Source organism: Sturnira hondurensis, unplaced genomic scaffold, assembly GCF_014824575.4.
Source record: "Sturnira hondurensis isolate 20B ecotype Veracruz unplaced genomic scaffold, ASM1482457v3 Scaffold0019216, whole genome shotgun sequence".
Classification (NCBI taxonomy): Eukaryota; Metazoa; Chordata; class Mammalia; order Chiroptera; family Phyllostomidae; genus Sturnira; species Sturnira hondurensis.
This window is the reverse complement of record NW_028091847.1, coordinates 617,880-632,504: the sequence shown is the minus strand read 5'-3', so window position 1 is coordinate 632,504 and position 14,625 is coordinate 617,880. Positions and strand designations below refer to the sequence as shown.

The 14,625-nt window shown below is 42.1% G+C and overlaps 1 protein-coding gene across 1 annotated transcript in view; it reads left to right on the top strand.

Annotated features, from left to right (window-relative positions):
- Window positions 1-5,919: 5,919 nt before the first annotated feature.
- The window catches only part of LOC119004267 (nmrA-like family domain-containing protein 1), a 29,795-nt gene continuing 21,089 nt past the window's right edge, over window positions 5,920-14,625 (top strand). The window contains 1 exon segment of the mRNA XM_037071049.1: window positions 5,920-6,118. Within this exon segment, the coding sequence (XP_036926944.1) occupies window positions 5,920-6,118 (199 nt within the window).

The window sequence follows — 14,625 nt, the reverse complement described above, 5'->3', positions numbered from 1 at the left end:
GCTGCCTCCAAATCTGATTATTGATTACAGAGTGTAGACTCTCTCCCCCAACACCTCTTCTTTGTTCAGCATCTGTCCTGGAATTTACTAGTTCACTCTTTCTTCAGCCAATGCAATACTTTTGTTTTCGCTCATTTTGTCATTCAGTAACCTGGAGAAGGCAACAAAGGGAAGATCATAGAGGACTCTTGCATGCCTTTCTAGGAGTTTAGATTTTATTTAGTAGGCAATAGGGAGGTACTGAGGGGTTAAAAAGGCGAGTCATGTGGTCATTTCTAGGTTTTGAAAAAGTGGTAGGAATGTGGAGCATAAATCTGAGGAGTGATGTGGGCAAGGAAAACTGGAGACGGGGCATATGAGGAATAAGGCCTCTACTGGGAGTATACCTACCAAGGGTCCATGAAAGCTGAGATCTAAGCACTGTGCTTTGTACACCCAGAGGAAGAGCTTCCTTTTTCAAGTTCAAACAAAACATCATTTGGGCCAGTGACAGATAAGCCAAGACACCAGTTCCTAGACTCTTTTTTAAAAAAATTTTTTGAGGTATAATGGACATAACATTATAATTTTCAGGTGTTTCATGTAGTGATCTTATATTTGTACGTACTACACAATGATCAGTACAGTTAGGTGCAGTTAATATCCATCACCATACATAGTTACAAAAATTTTTTTTCTTGTGATGAGAACTTTCAAGATCCACTCTTCTAGGTACTTTTAACTATGTGATACAGTATTATTAACTATAATCACCATGCTGTACTTTACATCCCCATGACTGACTAAATTTATAATTGGAAATTTGTACTTTTTGACCCCCTTTACCCATTTTGTCCACCTCCACTTTCCTCAAGCAACTACCAACCTGTTCTTTAAATCCATGAGCTTGGTTTTTTGTTTTGTTTTGTTTTATTAGATTCCACATATAAGTGAGATCATATGGTATTTATCACTTTTTGGTCTTACTTATTTCGTTTAGCATAATACCCTCAAAGCTCATCCATGTTGTTGCAATGGCAAGATTTTATTTTTTATGGTTGAGTAATATTCCATGGTATATAATATTCCATTTAAATATACATTTATCCATTGATGAACATTTAGGTCATTTTCATGTTTTGGCTACGGTAAATAATGCTGCAATGAACATTATGAACAAAAGAGAGGCACATCTCTCTTTTTATTTGTTAGTTACAGTTGACATTCAATATTATTTTATATTCATTGCATGTGAACATGATAGTGGTTAGACATTTATATAATTTATGAAGTGATTCCCCAGTATGTTTAGTACCCACCTGGTGCCATACAGTTATTAAATTATTACTGACTATACACCCTATGCTGTACTTTATATCTCTGACTATTTTGTAACTGCTAATTTGTACTTCATAATACCTTCACCTTTTTTACTCATTCCCAACCCGCCTCCTATCAGGCAACCATAAATTTGTTCTCTGTATCTTGAGCCTGTTTTTATTTTCTTTGTTCATTGATTTTTTTCTTTAGATTCCCCAGTCAGTCCCAATTCTTCCTGATTAGTCCAAGAAGTCCCTATGGAAGTGTATCTCACTTGCTTCCTCCTTGTGGCTGGACAACAGGAGTTCATGGCTCTGATTTAGATTGCATGGCTTGCCTCTCAGGGTCTTAGGAGACTCTGGATCTGTCCCTCATTTATTGATGAGGACATTAAGGTCCCAAACTGGTTACTAGTATTTTGAGAAATTTTGTTTATGAAGTCTTTCCTTACCCACCAGTTACAAAGATATTCTACATGTTCTTCTATTTATTCTTTTCATCTATCACATTCAGGTTCAATTCCATCTAAAGTCCACTTTTGTGGCTGGTGTGAAACATAGGTCATTAAATTTTTTTCCATTTGGTTATCACCAGTTGTTCCAATACAGTTTTGATCAGTGACAGGTTACATATGTGATTGTGATTCCATAACATTATAATGGAGCTGAAACACTCCTATCGCCAAGTGACATACTAAGCCATCACAATGTAGTGATGCTGGTGTAAACAAGCCTACTTCACTGCCATCTTATAAAAATATAGCACATATAATTATGTGAAGTATACAATACTTTATAATAAATGAATGTTATTGGTTTGTATATTTACTATGCTATTTACCATTTTTTTAGTGTGTACTCTTTCTACTGATTAAAAATTTTGCTGTACAGAAAGAAAGAAGGAACTCCTATCCTTCACGACAGCATAGATGGGTCTGAAGAACATTATACTAAGAGAAATAAGCCTGGCAGTGAAAGAAAAATACCATATGATCTTACCCATGAAACCTAATCAACAAAACAAACAAGGGAGCAAAATAGAATCAGTGACATGGAAATAAAAAATGAACCAACAGTGACCAGAAGGGAGGGAGAAGGGGGACAACAGGGGAAAGAAGGGGAAAGGTCAAGTCAAGGAACATGTATAAAGGACACCTGAACAAAGGCAATGGGGTTCAGGGTGGGGGAAGGAGTGTATGTGGGAGGTGGGGGTTGGGTAGGGCAGGAGGGACTAATGGGGGGAAAAGTGGGGACAACTGTAATTGAACAACAATAAAAAAATTTCAACACACACAAACAGATAAAAAGCAAAATAGTAAAAGTAAGTATAACAACATTTTCCAAAACATAAAAAAATAAAAAAGTTTGCTGTAAAACAGTATGCCATTTTATGCCAGTGGCAGTCTCATGCAGCTGTCTCTTGATTGCATCATTTTCTCTTGTGCTTGATTTAATCTCACGTTGTTTTGTTCATTGTAACCCCTAAGTGTTCACATATTGCACGATTGCCCAGTGACTCATTTCTCAGAACCTATCCCCATCATTGAACAATGCTTGACTGTATTAGGTATTAATATTGCACAATAACTTTTTATTTAGTCAATAACTTTGTGGTGCTGTTTTTATGGTTTATTAAATTCTCACATATACATGTCAATCTCTAAGTTATCCTGCTTCAAGGGTTTATCTGACTGCTTGCAACAATACAGTTTTTTTGTATGAAACCATCTGCATGGCGAGGGCCCAGCCCCCAGTGGAAACCTTTACTGCAAAGTAACTTCCTAGAAACCATGCTAAATCTTCCAAGCACCCGTGTAACCGGTTCGACCACTTTTACCTTTTCATTTACAAATATCCCTCTTCTGCGATGTGATTAGCGGCGTTGCTCCTTTGTTTTCTGTAAAAGCTAACCACCTAAATCAACCTGTGCACAACCTGTGAATGAGGACTACCAGGTAATGTGCAGACAAACCCAGTAAAGGTCGGTCATGGCAAGGGTTACCGCTTTTGCTCCCCTGGAGAGAAAAGCCATGCTGTTCCTTTTCCTCCATCGGACTGGGTAGTCTGTGTGAATGTCTCATTTCATCCGTAATGAGGCGTTCACTGAGGGCCGGTGTCCCATCAGCTGGTGCCCACGAACAGGGACCCAGAGGCCACAAGCCATGGTCCTCATGGACAACACACCAACTTGGTTGGAGTGCACGCATCAGCCCAGGTAAGGCCCGAAGACCCCGAGTGCTGTTCGGGAAGGTCGTCGGGTGTGTTGGATTACAGAGGAAAAGGGTTTTCTTTCTAAGTTGCCCTCTCTTGTGACCGTTTTGCAACTGTACCTTGTTTAGTAAGCAGTAGCCTTGCTCCCTCTCCCAAGCTTTTGCTGCAACCTTGTGGGCACGGATTGAGCAGTTAAGAGCGACAGAGGCGCTCGCCGCAACACTGTAAAAATACTCACAAGCTGATCCCCGTGGCACAACCCCCAACTAGGTCTAGGCTTGGGAGAAAGAGCAAAGATTTTTCCCTTTAATCAGCTTTAAAAACATCAACTAGTTACAGGACAGTTTACAGGCATCTCGGCAAATTCTTTCTTTTAAGCCACCTCTTGCGGCCCCTTCAGTTTTGCCTTTTCCCTCCATCCCCCAGCACAAGGATTTAAAGGTGCAGGCGGAGAAAAGGCAAAATTGAGACTGGTTTCGTAATCGCTGTGCTTGCGGCGGGAGGAATTTCAGAAAAGGTTCTTTTATTTGTTAAAAAATTTCTTTGAAGGTTTCTGCGAATCCTCAACCATGGGGAACGGGCTCTCTAAAGGAACAAGAGCAATGTTTTAGGTTCAGCCGCATTTTGGGGCCGCTGAATGTCTCCTAGATAAGGGATCTTTGCATTTTGGAAATATGGAACAGAAGGGACTGAAGTGCACTAGGTAGGCCCTTCTCGCGGTTCCTGTCAGGGGCCCTGAGTCTCCTGGCGTGCCTGGTGGGCTCAGCAGCGGCTTGGGTGCGCGTGGGAGCTCACAGCGTGGCTGCAGCCGTTGGCGCGAGCATACTCGCTGTGAGTAGAGTCAGGGCTGGGTCTCTCCTCCAGACCGGCAGCGGCGCAGAGGGGAGATTGGTTTCCGGTGCCTTCATTTCTCCCGGGTGGGCGCCGAGAGAGACCTTTCCCCACACCCAGAACCGGGTGCAGTCCCAGGCACACGGGCGCAGTTGCTACCAGCCAGGCGCAGAGGTGCACGCCTGTAGTCCTAGCTACTTGGGAGGCTGAGGCAGGAAGATTGCTTGAGCCCAGGAGTTCTGGACTGCAGTGCGCTATGCCCATGGGGTGTCTGCACTAAATTCGGCGTCAGTATGGTGACTTCCTGGGAGTGGGGGGCCACCAGGTTGCCTAAAGAGGGGTGAATCGGCTTAGGTTGGAAATGGAGCAGGTCAAAACTCCAATTTTAAAAAAGTAAATGTATTTGCCAGTATAGAAAAAACTGTTTCTGGAAGTTGTGAATGTGTTCATAAATTTGTCAATCTAAAGCATGCTATAAGTGGGATGGGGGATGTGACGTGTTAAAGAAATATTAAGAATCCTCCTTATTTATGCCAGAGCCGTGACCTTTATTATAAAAATGAAATATAGGTATACTGCCTCCCAGGGAGAACTAGCCCTTCTCCACAGAAGACAAAGTACCATTTTTTTAAATTCAGTACCTGTAAACACTGATCGTTTCTTTGGGGAAGAACTGGCTATTCTCCCAGAAGGAATGGTTAGTCAATCGAGTCACAAAAGGCCCTTGGCACGCAACCGTTTTTGTCTAAAACATATTTTTTCAGAACACCTCCCCCCGCATCTTTCCCACTTTTCTTGAAAACTCTGAACCTAGGAGCTACCAGGTCCTGAGAACAACAGGGCGGTTAACTTGCTGCTTAAACTCATTGCAGCTTGCAGAAACAGCAGGGAGCTGTCTTTCCAAGCCTTTGGCAAGGCACCCCCATTTACAGGAGTTAATCCTCAAGAACTACGTTCTCAAATAATTTGGCAAACAGATGTCACTCATTACGCTCCATTTGGAAAATTCAGATATGTTCACATTTCTATTGATACTTATTCTGGCACTTTACATGCATCTGCTTTAACAGGAGAATCTGCTAAAAATATACAAACCCATTGGCTTGAGGCCTTTAGTCATTTAGGACGGCCTCAGCAAATTAAAACTGATAATGGCCCTGAATACTTTGCCCATTCTACTCAGGTTTTTCTTCAGTGTTGGAATATCCAACATAAAGCAGGAATATCTTACAATCCAACTAGTCAGACAATTGTAGAACAGGCTCATTGTACTTTTAGAAATCTTATTAAGAAACAGAAAAAGGGGGAGTCACGAGTCTTTTCCCCCCAAATTTGATTATGTTAGTACTGTTTACCTATAATTTTCTAAATTGTGATGAGTCACTTTGTACTCCAATTAAGAAACATTTTCAGAAGAAGGAACCAAAGTCATCTGATCCTCAGGTTTTATATAGAGATTCGCTGGGAGATGGCTCTTAGCAAGGCCCTGTAGGCCTCTTAACTTGGGGAAGAGGGTATGCTTGTGTTAACATCCCTACAGGTCCTGTCTGGCTACCAGACAAACGAGTAAAGCCTTATCATGAGCAGGACAGACACCAAGCTCTGCTACCTGAAGCTGAGAACCAATCGACTGACAGACCAGATGGCCCAGCTGACCCTGAACAAGCAGAAGGAAAACGGACATTCACACCATCACTCACGGGTCTGGGTCTGCCAGCGGAGGAGGATGGGGCCTGCCACAATGACAGGGGCTGAGGCCCAAGCGCATCCTGCAGAGGGCAACAACCCCTTGGTGCCCTGTAGTGTTCAATGGTTGAACCCTAAAAACTGTTTCAGTGGATTGAGTTTATGGGTTTGGGTCCTTGCAGCCCTTGGATGCCCCTTTGTCTTAATCCTTATTTGTGCTTTATAATATATATAAAGGTTGTTTTCTTGAGATTGCATTGGGGAACAGCAAATAGTAGGTTTTACAGGCTTAACAGCTACAATTGCATTTACAGTAGAAAAAGGGGAAAGATTAGATGTTGGGAACCACCCTGCCTTGTTTCAGAAGCTGTAATCCCCCCATGGCTAAGGCTGAGTAAGAGCCCAAGGGACCTGCTTCATCTGGGTCCGTTTTGCCATGAGGACCTGAGCCACTGAGGAGACAAAGCTTATCTTCCTGGCAGGAACACCGCCTCTGCTCACTTTAGTTCACCCTGCCTTGTGGTGGACTTCGGCCAGCAGAGTCCGCCTGTTGTGGCTGATAAGGAGAATCAAAGCACTGGCGACAACAATCCTGTGGAGAAAAGGGGAACAGCACAGCTACTCTCTCAAGGGGAGAGCACTCTGACCCTTGCCTAGACAGGCTTTTATTGTTTCCCTTGGGTCTTACATCAGAGAAAGATTTGTTACCTATCACATAGAATATTATCATCTACATTTTAAGTATGATGAAGGAAATGAAAATAACATGCAGAGGGGGATGGTGATGAGCTGATTAGCTCTGTCTTTGGGAAAGTTTGTACAGGCTTTGGAAGTTACCTTGAAGATAGACAATACACATTTGTTGTCTTAGACTGGGGTAATGGAGTTTTAGCAAGAGCAAGCTGTAACAATCTGTATGCATTTTCTAGGCCTGATTCCCATGGGAAAACTCGGTTTGAAGGTCTGGCTCCTGCCCACCACTTGGCTTCTGTAGGTTTTCCATCTAGAGCTGAGTCACATTTGCCAGACCAAAACAAACCAGTTCCCTACACTGCCTGGTCCCCAATGCTTGGTCATGGTTAGCCAGTGATGGGTAAGATCCCTCAAGGGAGGATCGACCTAAGACAGGCATGGTCACCTGGAGGCCTCAGGGAAGGACTTGAGGGCTGTAGAAAAAGAGAGTAATGGGCCCTTGACCCTCGGTTCTGACATAGCCTGAGTTCTCTTTCTGTCTGCAAGAAGTCTCCTAATCTCTTGGCTGTCTTGCTTCCTGCTCAATCTAAGCCTGAAACAATGCCCAAGGTGTGTGTGGCCATGTGCTGGAAAGGGTAGGTTCCCCCGGGGCAATCAGGCCTAAAAGAGAATGAATAAAATCCTATGAAACCTACTTTGCTAGTACCCTCAATTTAAATAATAAAGATCCAAGCCTGAAATGAGTTTGTTTTCCCAAAATTTTATGACCATTTAGCTATCTGACCCTGACTCAAAATAGGCCCTCTTTGAATGTTGTCTATTTGATCATTACTGCCTGACAGTGATCAATGGGCTTAATCTGAGAATGTAGGTTGCTTACTGATTATAATAATGCCCTGTGTACTTTGATACATTTGCAAATTATTTTCCCTGGGTCATGTGAGACACCAGCAAGTAGCAAGCTTTGTGGGATCTATAGCGGTTCTAAATAAAAACAACGGGGGAGATGTAGGAGATCGTTCTGCGTGACAAGGGCCCAGTCCCCAGTGGCAAACATTTACTGCAAAGTAACTTCCTAAAAACCATGCTAAATTTTCCAAGGACCAGTGTAACTGGTTCAACCACTTTTGCCTTTTCATTTACAAATATCCCTCTTCTGTGATGTGATTAGTGGCATTGGCTCCCTTGTTTTCTGTCAAAGGTAACCACCTAAAGCAACCTGTGCATAGTAAATGAGGACCATCATATAATGGGCCAAGATACTCAATAAAGGCCAGTCACAGCAAGGGGGTGGCTTTTGCTTCCCTTGAGAGAAAAGCCATGCTGTCCCTTTTCCTTCATTGGACTCAGTAGTCTGTGTGAATGTCTCATTTCATCCGTGATGACGTGGACACTGGGCTGGTGTCTGCATCACTTTTTTAAAAGAAATTATTAACAAGGCTTTAGAGCAAGTCTTTAAAACTGGTAGGACAAGTCCCCCTTTGTGATTTTGAAATGTGAACTGGCTGGTTGTTGAATCAAAGCTGACCCAGGTGTTGTACGGGCATTTTGTAGATGTGATTAAATTCCTTTAGTCTGTTGGCTTTGTAAGGAAAATGATCTGAGATAAACTGAGTAGGCCTGATACAATCCGTTTAAAGGCCTTGGAAGCAGAGCTGAGGTTTCCTTGAAGAAGAAAATTTTTCTGTGGACTGCAGTTTCAGGCTGTGCCTGCAAGTTCCCGCTTGCTTTTTGTGATGGCCTGCCCTCTGATTTCAGGCTCGCCTAGGCTGCCCCCATGATCATATGAGCAAAATTCTTGCAATAAATTTCTTTATATATATCTCCTACTGGTTCTTCTTTTTTTGGTTTAATTCTGACTGAGATATCCTCTTTATACTTAAAAAAAAGATTGACTTAGTTATTTGTAAATCTTTATTCTCTAAATAAATTATAGAGATGTTTATTGAATTCTCAAAAAATCCATGTGACATTTTGATTTTTTTAAAGATTTTATTTATTTATCTTTAGAGGGGAAGGAGAGAGGGAGAGAAATATCAATGTATGGTTGCCTCTCGTGTGTCCTCTACCAGGAGTGTGTCCCCTGCCGGGAACTGGGAACTGGCCTGCAACCCAGGCATGTGCCCTGACTGGGAATGGAAACACAATTGTGTGGTTCACAGGCCCACACTCAATCCACTGAGCTATACTAGCCAGGGCTGAAATTTTGATTTTTGATTGCATCAGATTTATTGGTTAACTCAGAGGGAATTGACATCGTTATAATATTGTCTTTCATTCCAAGAGTACTGCTCTGCATTTATTGAACTCACCTTCTATATTCTTCATAAATTTTTTTTCACAAGACATAAATGCCCAAATACTTCACTTATTTTGGTAATTATCAATAGTATTTTATTTTAACTTATATTTTTAGTTGGTTATTAATGGTGTGAGAAATGCTATTTTTTTGTATGTTGATTTTATATGCAGAAGACTTACTGAACTTATTAGTTCTAATAGTTTTTATCTAGGTGCTATTGCTGTTTCTAGATAGGTGTTAACATTCATTTGCAAATAATGATAGTTTTGTCTCTTTCCAATTTTTCTTTTGTTATTTCTTGATATGAAGTAGAGGGAGGAATCTGTAGATTTAAAGAAATGGGAAGACTTCTGCCAAAATGGAGGTGTAGGTGGAAACACCATGCCTTCTCCCACAACCAAGTTTGAATAAATAAAGGTTTGGAGAACAAAGACGCAGCCAAAGAACAGAAAATTGAACTATACAGAAGTCCAACAACAACGAACCGTTCTACTGGACAGGTAAGAGGGGCGGAGCTGGCAGCAGAGCAGGGTGGAGCAGGAAAGATCCCCCGACCCCAGGCGCCCAGACATCTGGGGTAGCGTCGGGCGGACCCAGTGAGGGCTCGGGATGATGGGAGTGAGCAGGGAGACAGACCTTGCAGCCCCCAGCAACGAACCCAGCAGCGGCTGAACGTAATCGCACATTCTCAAGCAGTGGGACAAATCTCGAGGCCCATTCACGCGCAGGGGGACGAATCCAGCGGCCCGCAGTGGCAGCGGGAGGAAGCAAAGGGTGCCCGCCATTGTATTCCTTTGGCCCTGCCCCCACATACAGCGTCACAACCCAGTGACTGGGTCGCCCAGCCCTGGTGAACACCTAGGGCTCTGCTCCTCATACGTAACAGGCACGAACAGACCAAAATATGGCTCAAGAAGAACTCAAAGCCCCAGAGCCAATAACTCTAAGTGACCAGGAAATAGTGAACCTCTCAGATGCACAATTCAAGACAAGGGGTACCAGGAGGGGAAGAGGAACAGCAACAAGTGGGAAACTTATTTGAACAAATAATAAAGGAGAACTTCCCCAGTCTGGCAAAGGAAATAGACTTCCAGAAAGTCCAGGAAACTCAGAGAGTCCCCAAGAAGGAACACACCAAGGCACATCATAATTACATTAGCCAAGATTAAAATGGAGAGAAGCAGCAAGAGATAAGGGGATAGTCACCCACAAAGAAATTCCCATCAGACTGTCAACTGATTTCTCAAAAGAGATCTTACAGGCAAGAAGGGGCTGGAAAGAAGTATTCCAAGTCATGAAAAGCAAGGACCTACATCCAAGATTGCTTTATCCAGCAAAGCTTTCATTGAGAATGGAAGGGCAGATAAAGTGCTTCTCAGATAAGGTCAAATTCAAGGAGTTCATCATCACCAAGCCCTATTATATGAAATGTTAAAGGGACTTATCTAAGAAAAAGAAGATGAAAGTATGAACAGTGAAAGGACAACAAACTCACAGTTATTAACAACCACACCAAAAACAAAAGCAAACTAAGCAGACAGCTAGATCAGGAGCAGAACCATAGAAATGGAGATCACATGGGGGGTTAGCAACAGGGGAGTGGGAGGAGGAGAAGGAGAGAGACGGTACAGAGAATAAGTAGCATAGATGGTAGATAGAAAATAGACGGGGAGGGGAAGAATAGTATGGGAAATACAGAATCTAAAAAACTTGTGACACATGGACATGAGCTAAAGGGGGGGAATAGGGGGGAAGGTGTGCAAGGTGGAGGGGAATGAAGTGGGGGAAATGGGAGAAATGTAATGGCATAATCAATAAAACATAATATATGAAACCAAATATGCTAAGTGTGGTTCCCTCAGAGTAGTGGTAGTATGAGAAGAAGGTTCCTAGTTCTTCACACTTAACTGAATTTTCCCAATTCTTACCATGGGAATGTATTATTTGATAAAGAAATAAAATCTATTACAATATGAGAAACAAAACAAAACCAAAGAGCTTCATCTAAACCTTATAAAGTTTAAAATAGTCATGGGCTTGTAAAGCTTTTACCTTTACTAGAAATATCTTCCTCATCCAGCTCTAAAATTTTAATTTTTAAAAAATTAATTAATTTATTTTTAGAGGGAAAAGGAAGGAGATATCTCCTCTTCCGAGGAGATAGAGAGGGAGAGAAGCATGAATGTTTGGTCCCTTCACATCTGTCCCTTCTTGGGGCCTGACCTGGCCTGCAACCCAGGCATGTCCCCAACTAGGAATTAAACTGGCAACCCTTTGGTTCACAGGCCGATACTCAATTCACTGAGCTACATGAGCCAGGGCAAATTTTAATTCTTATTTAAGCTTGAATTCCTGGTCTTTCTTGATTTTGTTCCTTTGTCCAACCTCTCTGCAAGTGACAAATAATCTTTCCCTTTTCAGAACACCAATAATTTAGCTTAAATTTTACTGTAATAATATCGAGAAATTATTGAACAGTTACCATGTTCCTACTTGCCCTGGTAGGGACTTGCCTAGTTAGAAAGCTGAAGTTTTTGCTTCCATCCTGTGTAAATGTTTACAGGCTTGTACCTGCCCATTTTAGCTTTTCCTGTTCAGACACTTGTTTTTTCCCCCTAAAGATTAGTTTTTAAAGTAAACTTTTAAATGAAATATAATAGAGAAAATTGCACAGATCTTAACTGTACAGCTTGATAAATTTTCACAGAATGAACTCACAGGGACGATCAACACCCAGATCAAGAAGTAGAATATTTCAGCCCTGTGGCAGCCCCCACAGAAGCCCCCTTAAGCTCCTTCCAATCACTGCCCCCAAAAGTAACCACTTCTCATGTCTATCACCATACATTAGTTTTTCCTGTTTTTGAACGTTACAGAAACTGAATCATATGCTAGGCATTCCTTTACTCTTTTGCTCAACATTTTATTTGTGAGGTTTCTCAGGTCATTGCATGTTGAACTTGGTTTATTCAGTCTTCTTGTTGTGTGGTACGTCGTTGTATGAATATGCCACACTTTATTCATTCTACTCTTGATGGACATTTGGGTTGTGTCAAGCCCAGGCTAACATTAATAGTGCGGGTATGTCCTTGTAGGCTTTTAATTTTTTTCAGTCAGCTCATAGGATGATGGACATGTCATAATGTCATGCTATAATCAAAGTATAGAACAATAATGCCATGTCATGCCATCCTTTGGTTCTACCACCAACATATTGCATAAAATCACTCAACTGGTCTTAGTCTATATATGCATATGCATGTGTGTGTGTGATTTTTTTCTTTACAAACTGAAATCACACTATATATGCAGTTCTCTATTCTGTTGATTTCATATACCTTTATATTGTGAGCATTTTCCCATTTTATGAAAATTCTTACAAAATGTAATTTTTTAAAAGATTTTATTCATTTGTTTTTAGAGGGGAAGGGAAGGAGAGAGGGAGAGAAATATCAATGTATGGTTGCTTCTTGTGTGGCCCCTGCTGGGAACTGGCTGTAACTCAGGCATGTGCCCTGACTGGGAATTGAACCGTGATACTCTGGTTCGCAGGCCTGTACTCAATCCACTGAGCTACACCAGCCAGGGTTCACAAAATGTAATTTTTAATGGAGATATACCATTCTGTCTTATGGCTGTGCCATCATTTATTTAAGATTTAGGTTGTCTCTAGTTCTTTTCCACATTAATAATCTATGGGTAAACTACTTGAATATTAGTCTTTGTTTCTTTTGCATGTTTGCTGGGAATGTTACTGAGAATTCTCCATATGGCAAGAGTAATATCATGTGTAGTTTAGGGTAGCAGGCACACTACATGTCTTTCTTATTACATAGCTGACTTTATTCCACTAATATCTTTATCATAGAAATGAGAACAGTTTTCCACTTACTGGACCCTATGGATTTAGCTTTTCCAGCTCAGTCTCTTTGCCTTTGTCCCTAAGAAATGCACAGGTGTGCACGACCAGCTCTTCCAATCTGTAACAACTCCAGAGCCTCCCTCTCTGTTTCATTACAGGTTACACTGTAGAGGGAGGGAGTTAGGAGAATTGCTTCCTTGTGCAAGGATAATCAGGAGGGAGAAGCTATATGAGCAGGGGAGTGGAGGGAAAGGCAAGGGACAGACAGGCTGCAGAGTCATGATTTGCCCCATTTTTGATATGTCTTCATAACTTTGGCAGAGGGTTCCAGGTATCCCTGAGATAGCTGCTGTTTTCAGCATCTCTTCACTTGTGCTGCACAGTCCATGCCTTCCAGCTTCCTTAGAAACTGGAGTTACATTCATTCAACAAATACTGTGACCTACTATGAGCCAGATATAGCTGTAGTCTCTGGATCTGCACATGCACAGTGAATAAAACAAAGTCACTGCCCTCATGGAGTACACAACGTAGTTGGGGGTGGGGGTGGAAATAAACATATGAGCAAAGAAATCACCTGTAATATGTCAAGTCATAAGTGTTACGAAGAAAAATAAACAGAGTGTAAGGCATGGAGAGAGCCACTTTTCACCCACAAACATGTTCAAGTCTTTCCTTGTGAAATAGGATTCCATTTCATTTTGTAACCATAGTTCGCTCTCCCTTCCTTTACAGCAAGGCTCCTTAAAGAAGACATCTATACGTGCTTTTCTTACTTTCTCATCTCTCAATCACTCAATGAGCTGTGACCTCAAACCCAGGAGGTTCGCCTCTGATCTCGCCCCCTGAGCTCCGCTCCTGCTCCTCCATCACCTATCCAGCTGGCAGTTATTTTGGTCCTTTCTCTCCCTTGCTTTCCCTTTTGCCACATCCATTCAAGGATTGGATCAGTATGCTTCCTAAACATCTTTCACTTTACCCTCATTGTCACTGCCTATGTTGGTTTACTAGGGCTCCCATAACAAAATACCACACAGTGGCTTGATGAAACAACAAAATTTATTGTCTCACAGTCCTGTGAGGCCAGAAGTCCAAAACCAGGATGCTGGTAGGGTTGCTTCCTTCCGAGGGTTGAAATTTCTCCCTCGGAAAAATATCTCAGAGTTCAAATTTTCTCCTTTTATAAGGACACCGGTCATATTGGATTAAGCCCACTCTAACGATCTCACTTTAACTTGATTACCTCTGTGAAGACCCTATCTCCAAATGAGGTCACACTCTACTGTATTGGAAATTAGGATTTCAACATACGAATTTGGGGAAGGGGCACAATTCAACCCCAAACACTGCTCTGTTCTAACCTTTGTTATTTCTTACCTGTATCATTTCTTTAGTCTCCAGTATGGTCTTGTTTCGACTCAGCCTCCACTCTGCTGCCAGAGAACCACATATAACCTGCTGTGGCTATCAGAATGAATCCAAGCTCATTGCCATGCCCAACAGACCCTTTGTGTTCTGGCTCCCACATCCTTCCCAGTCTTCTTACTACTCATGTAATGTTGTTGCAGCCATCGGGGAACCCTGTATCAGAATTGCCATGCTGTTGAACTTGGCTATGTGTGGTTCTTCCTGCCTGGGCGGTCTCTCAGAGGGTCTTTAGGCCAGCTCCAGCATCCCCTTCTATGAAAAACCTTCCCTAACACCTCCAGTCTGGGTTTGGTGTCGTTCCTCCATAACCTATG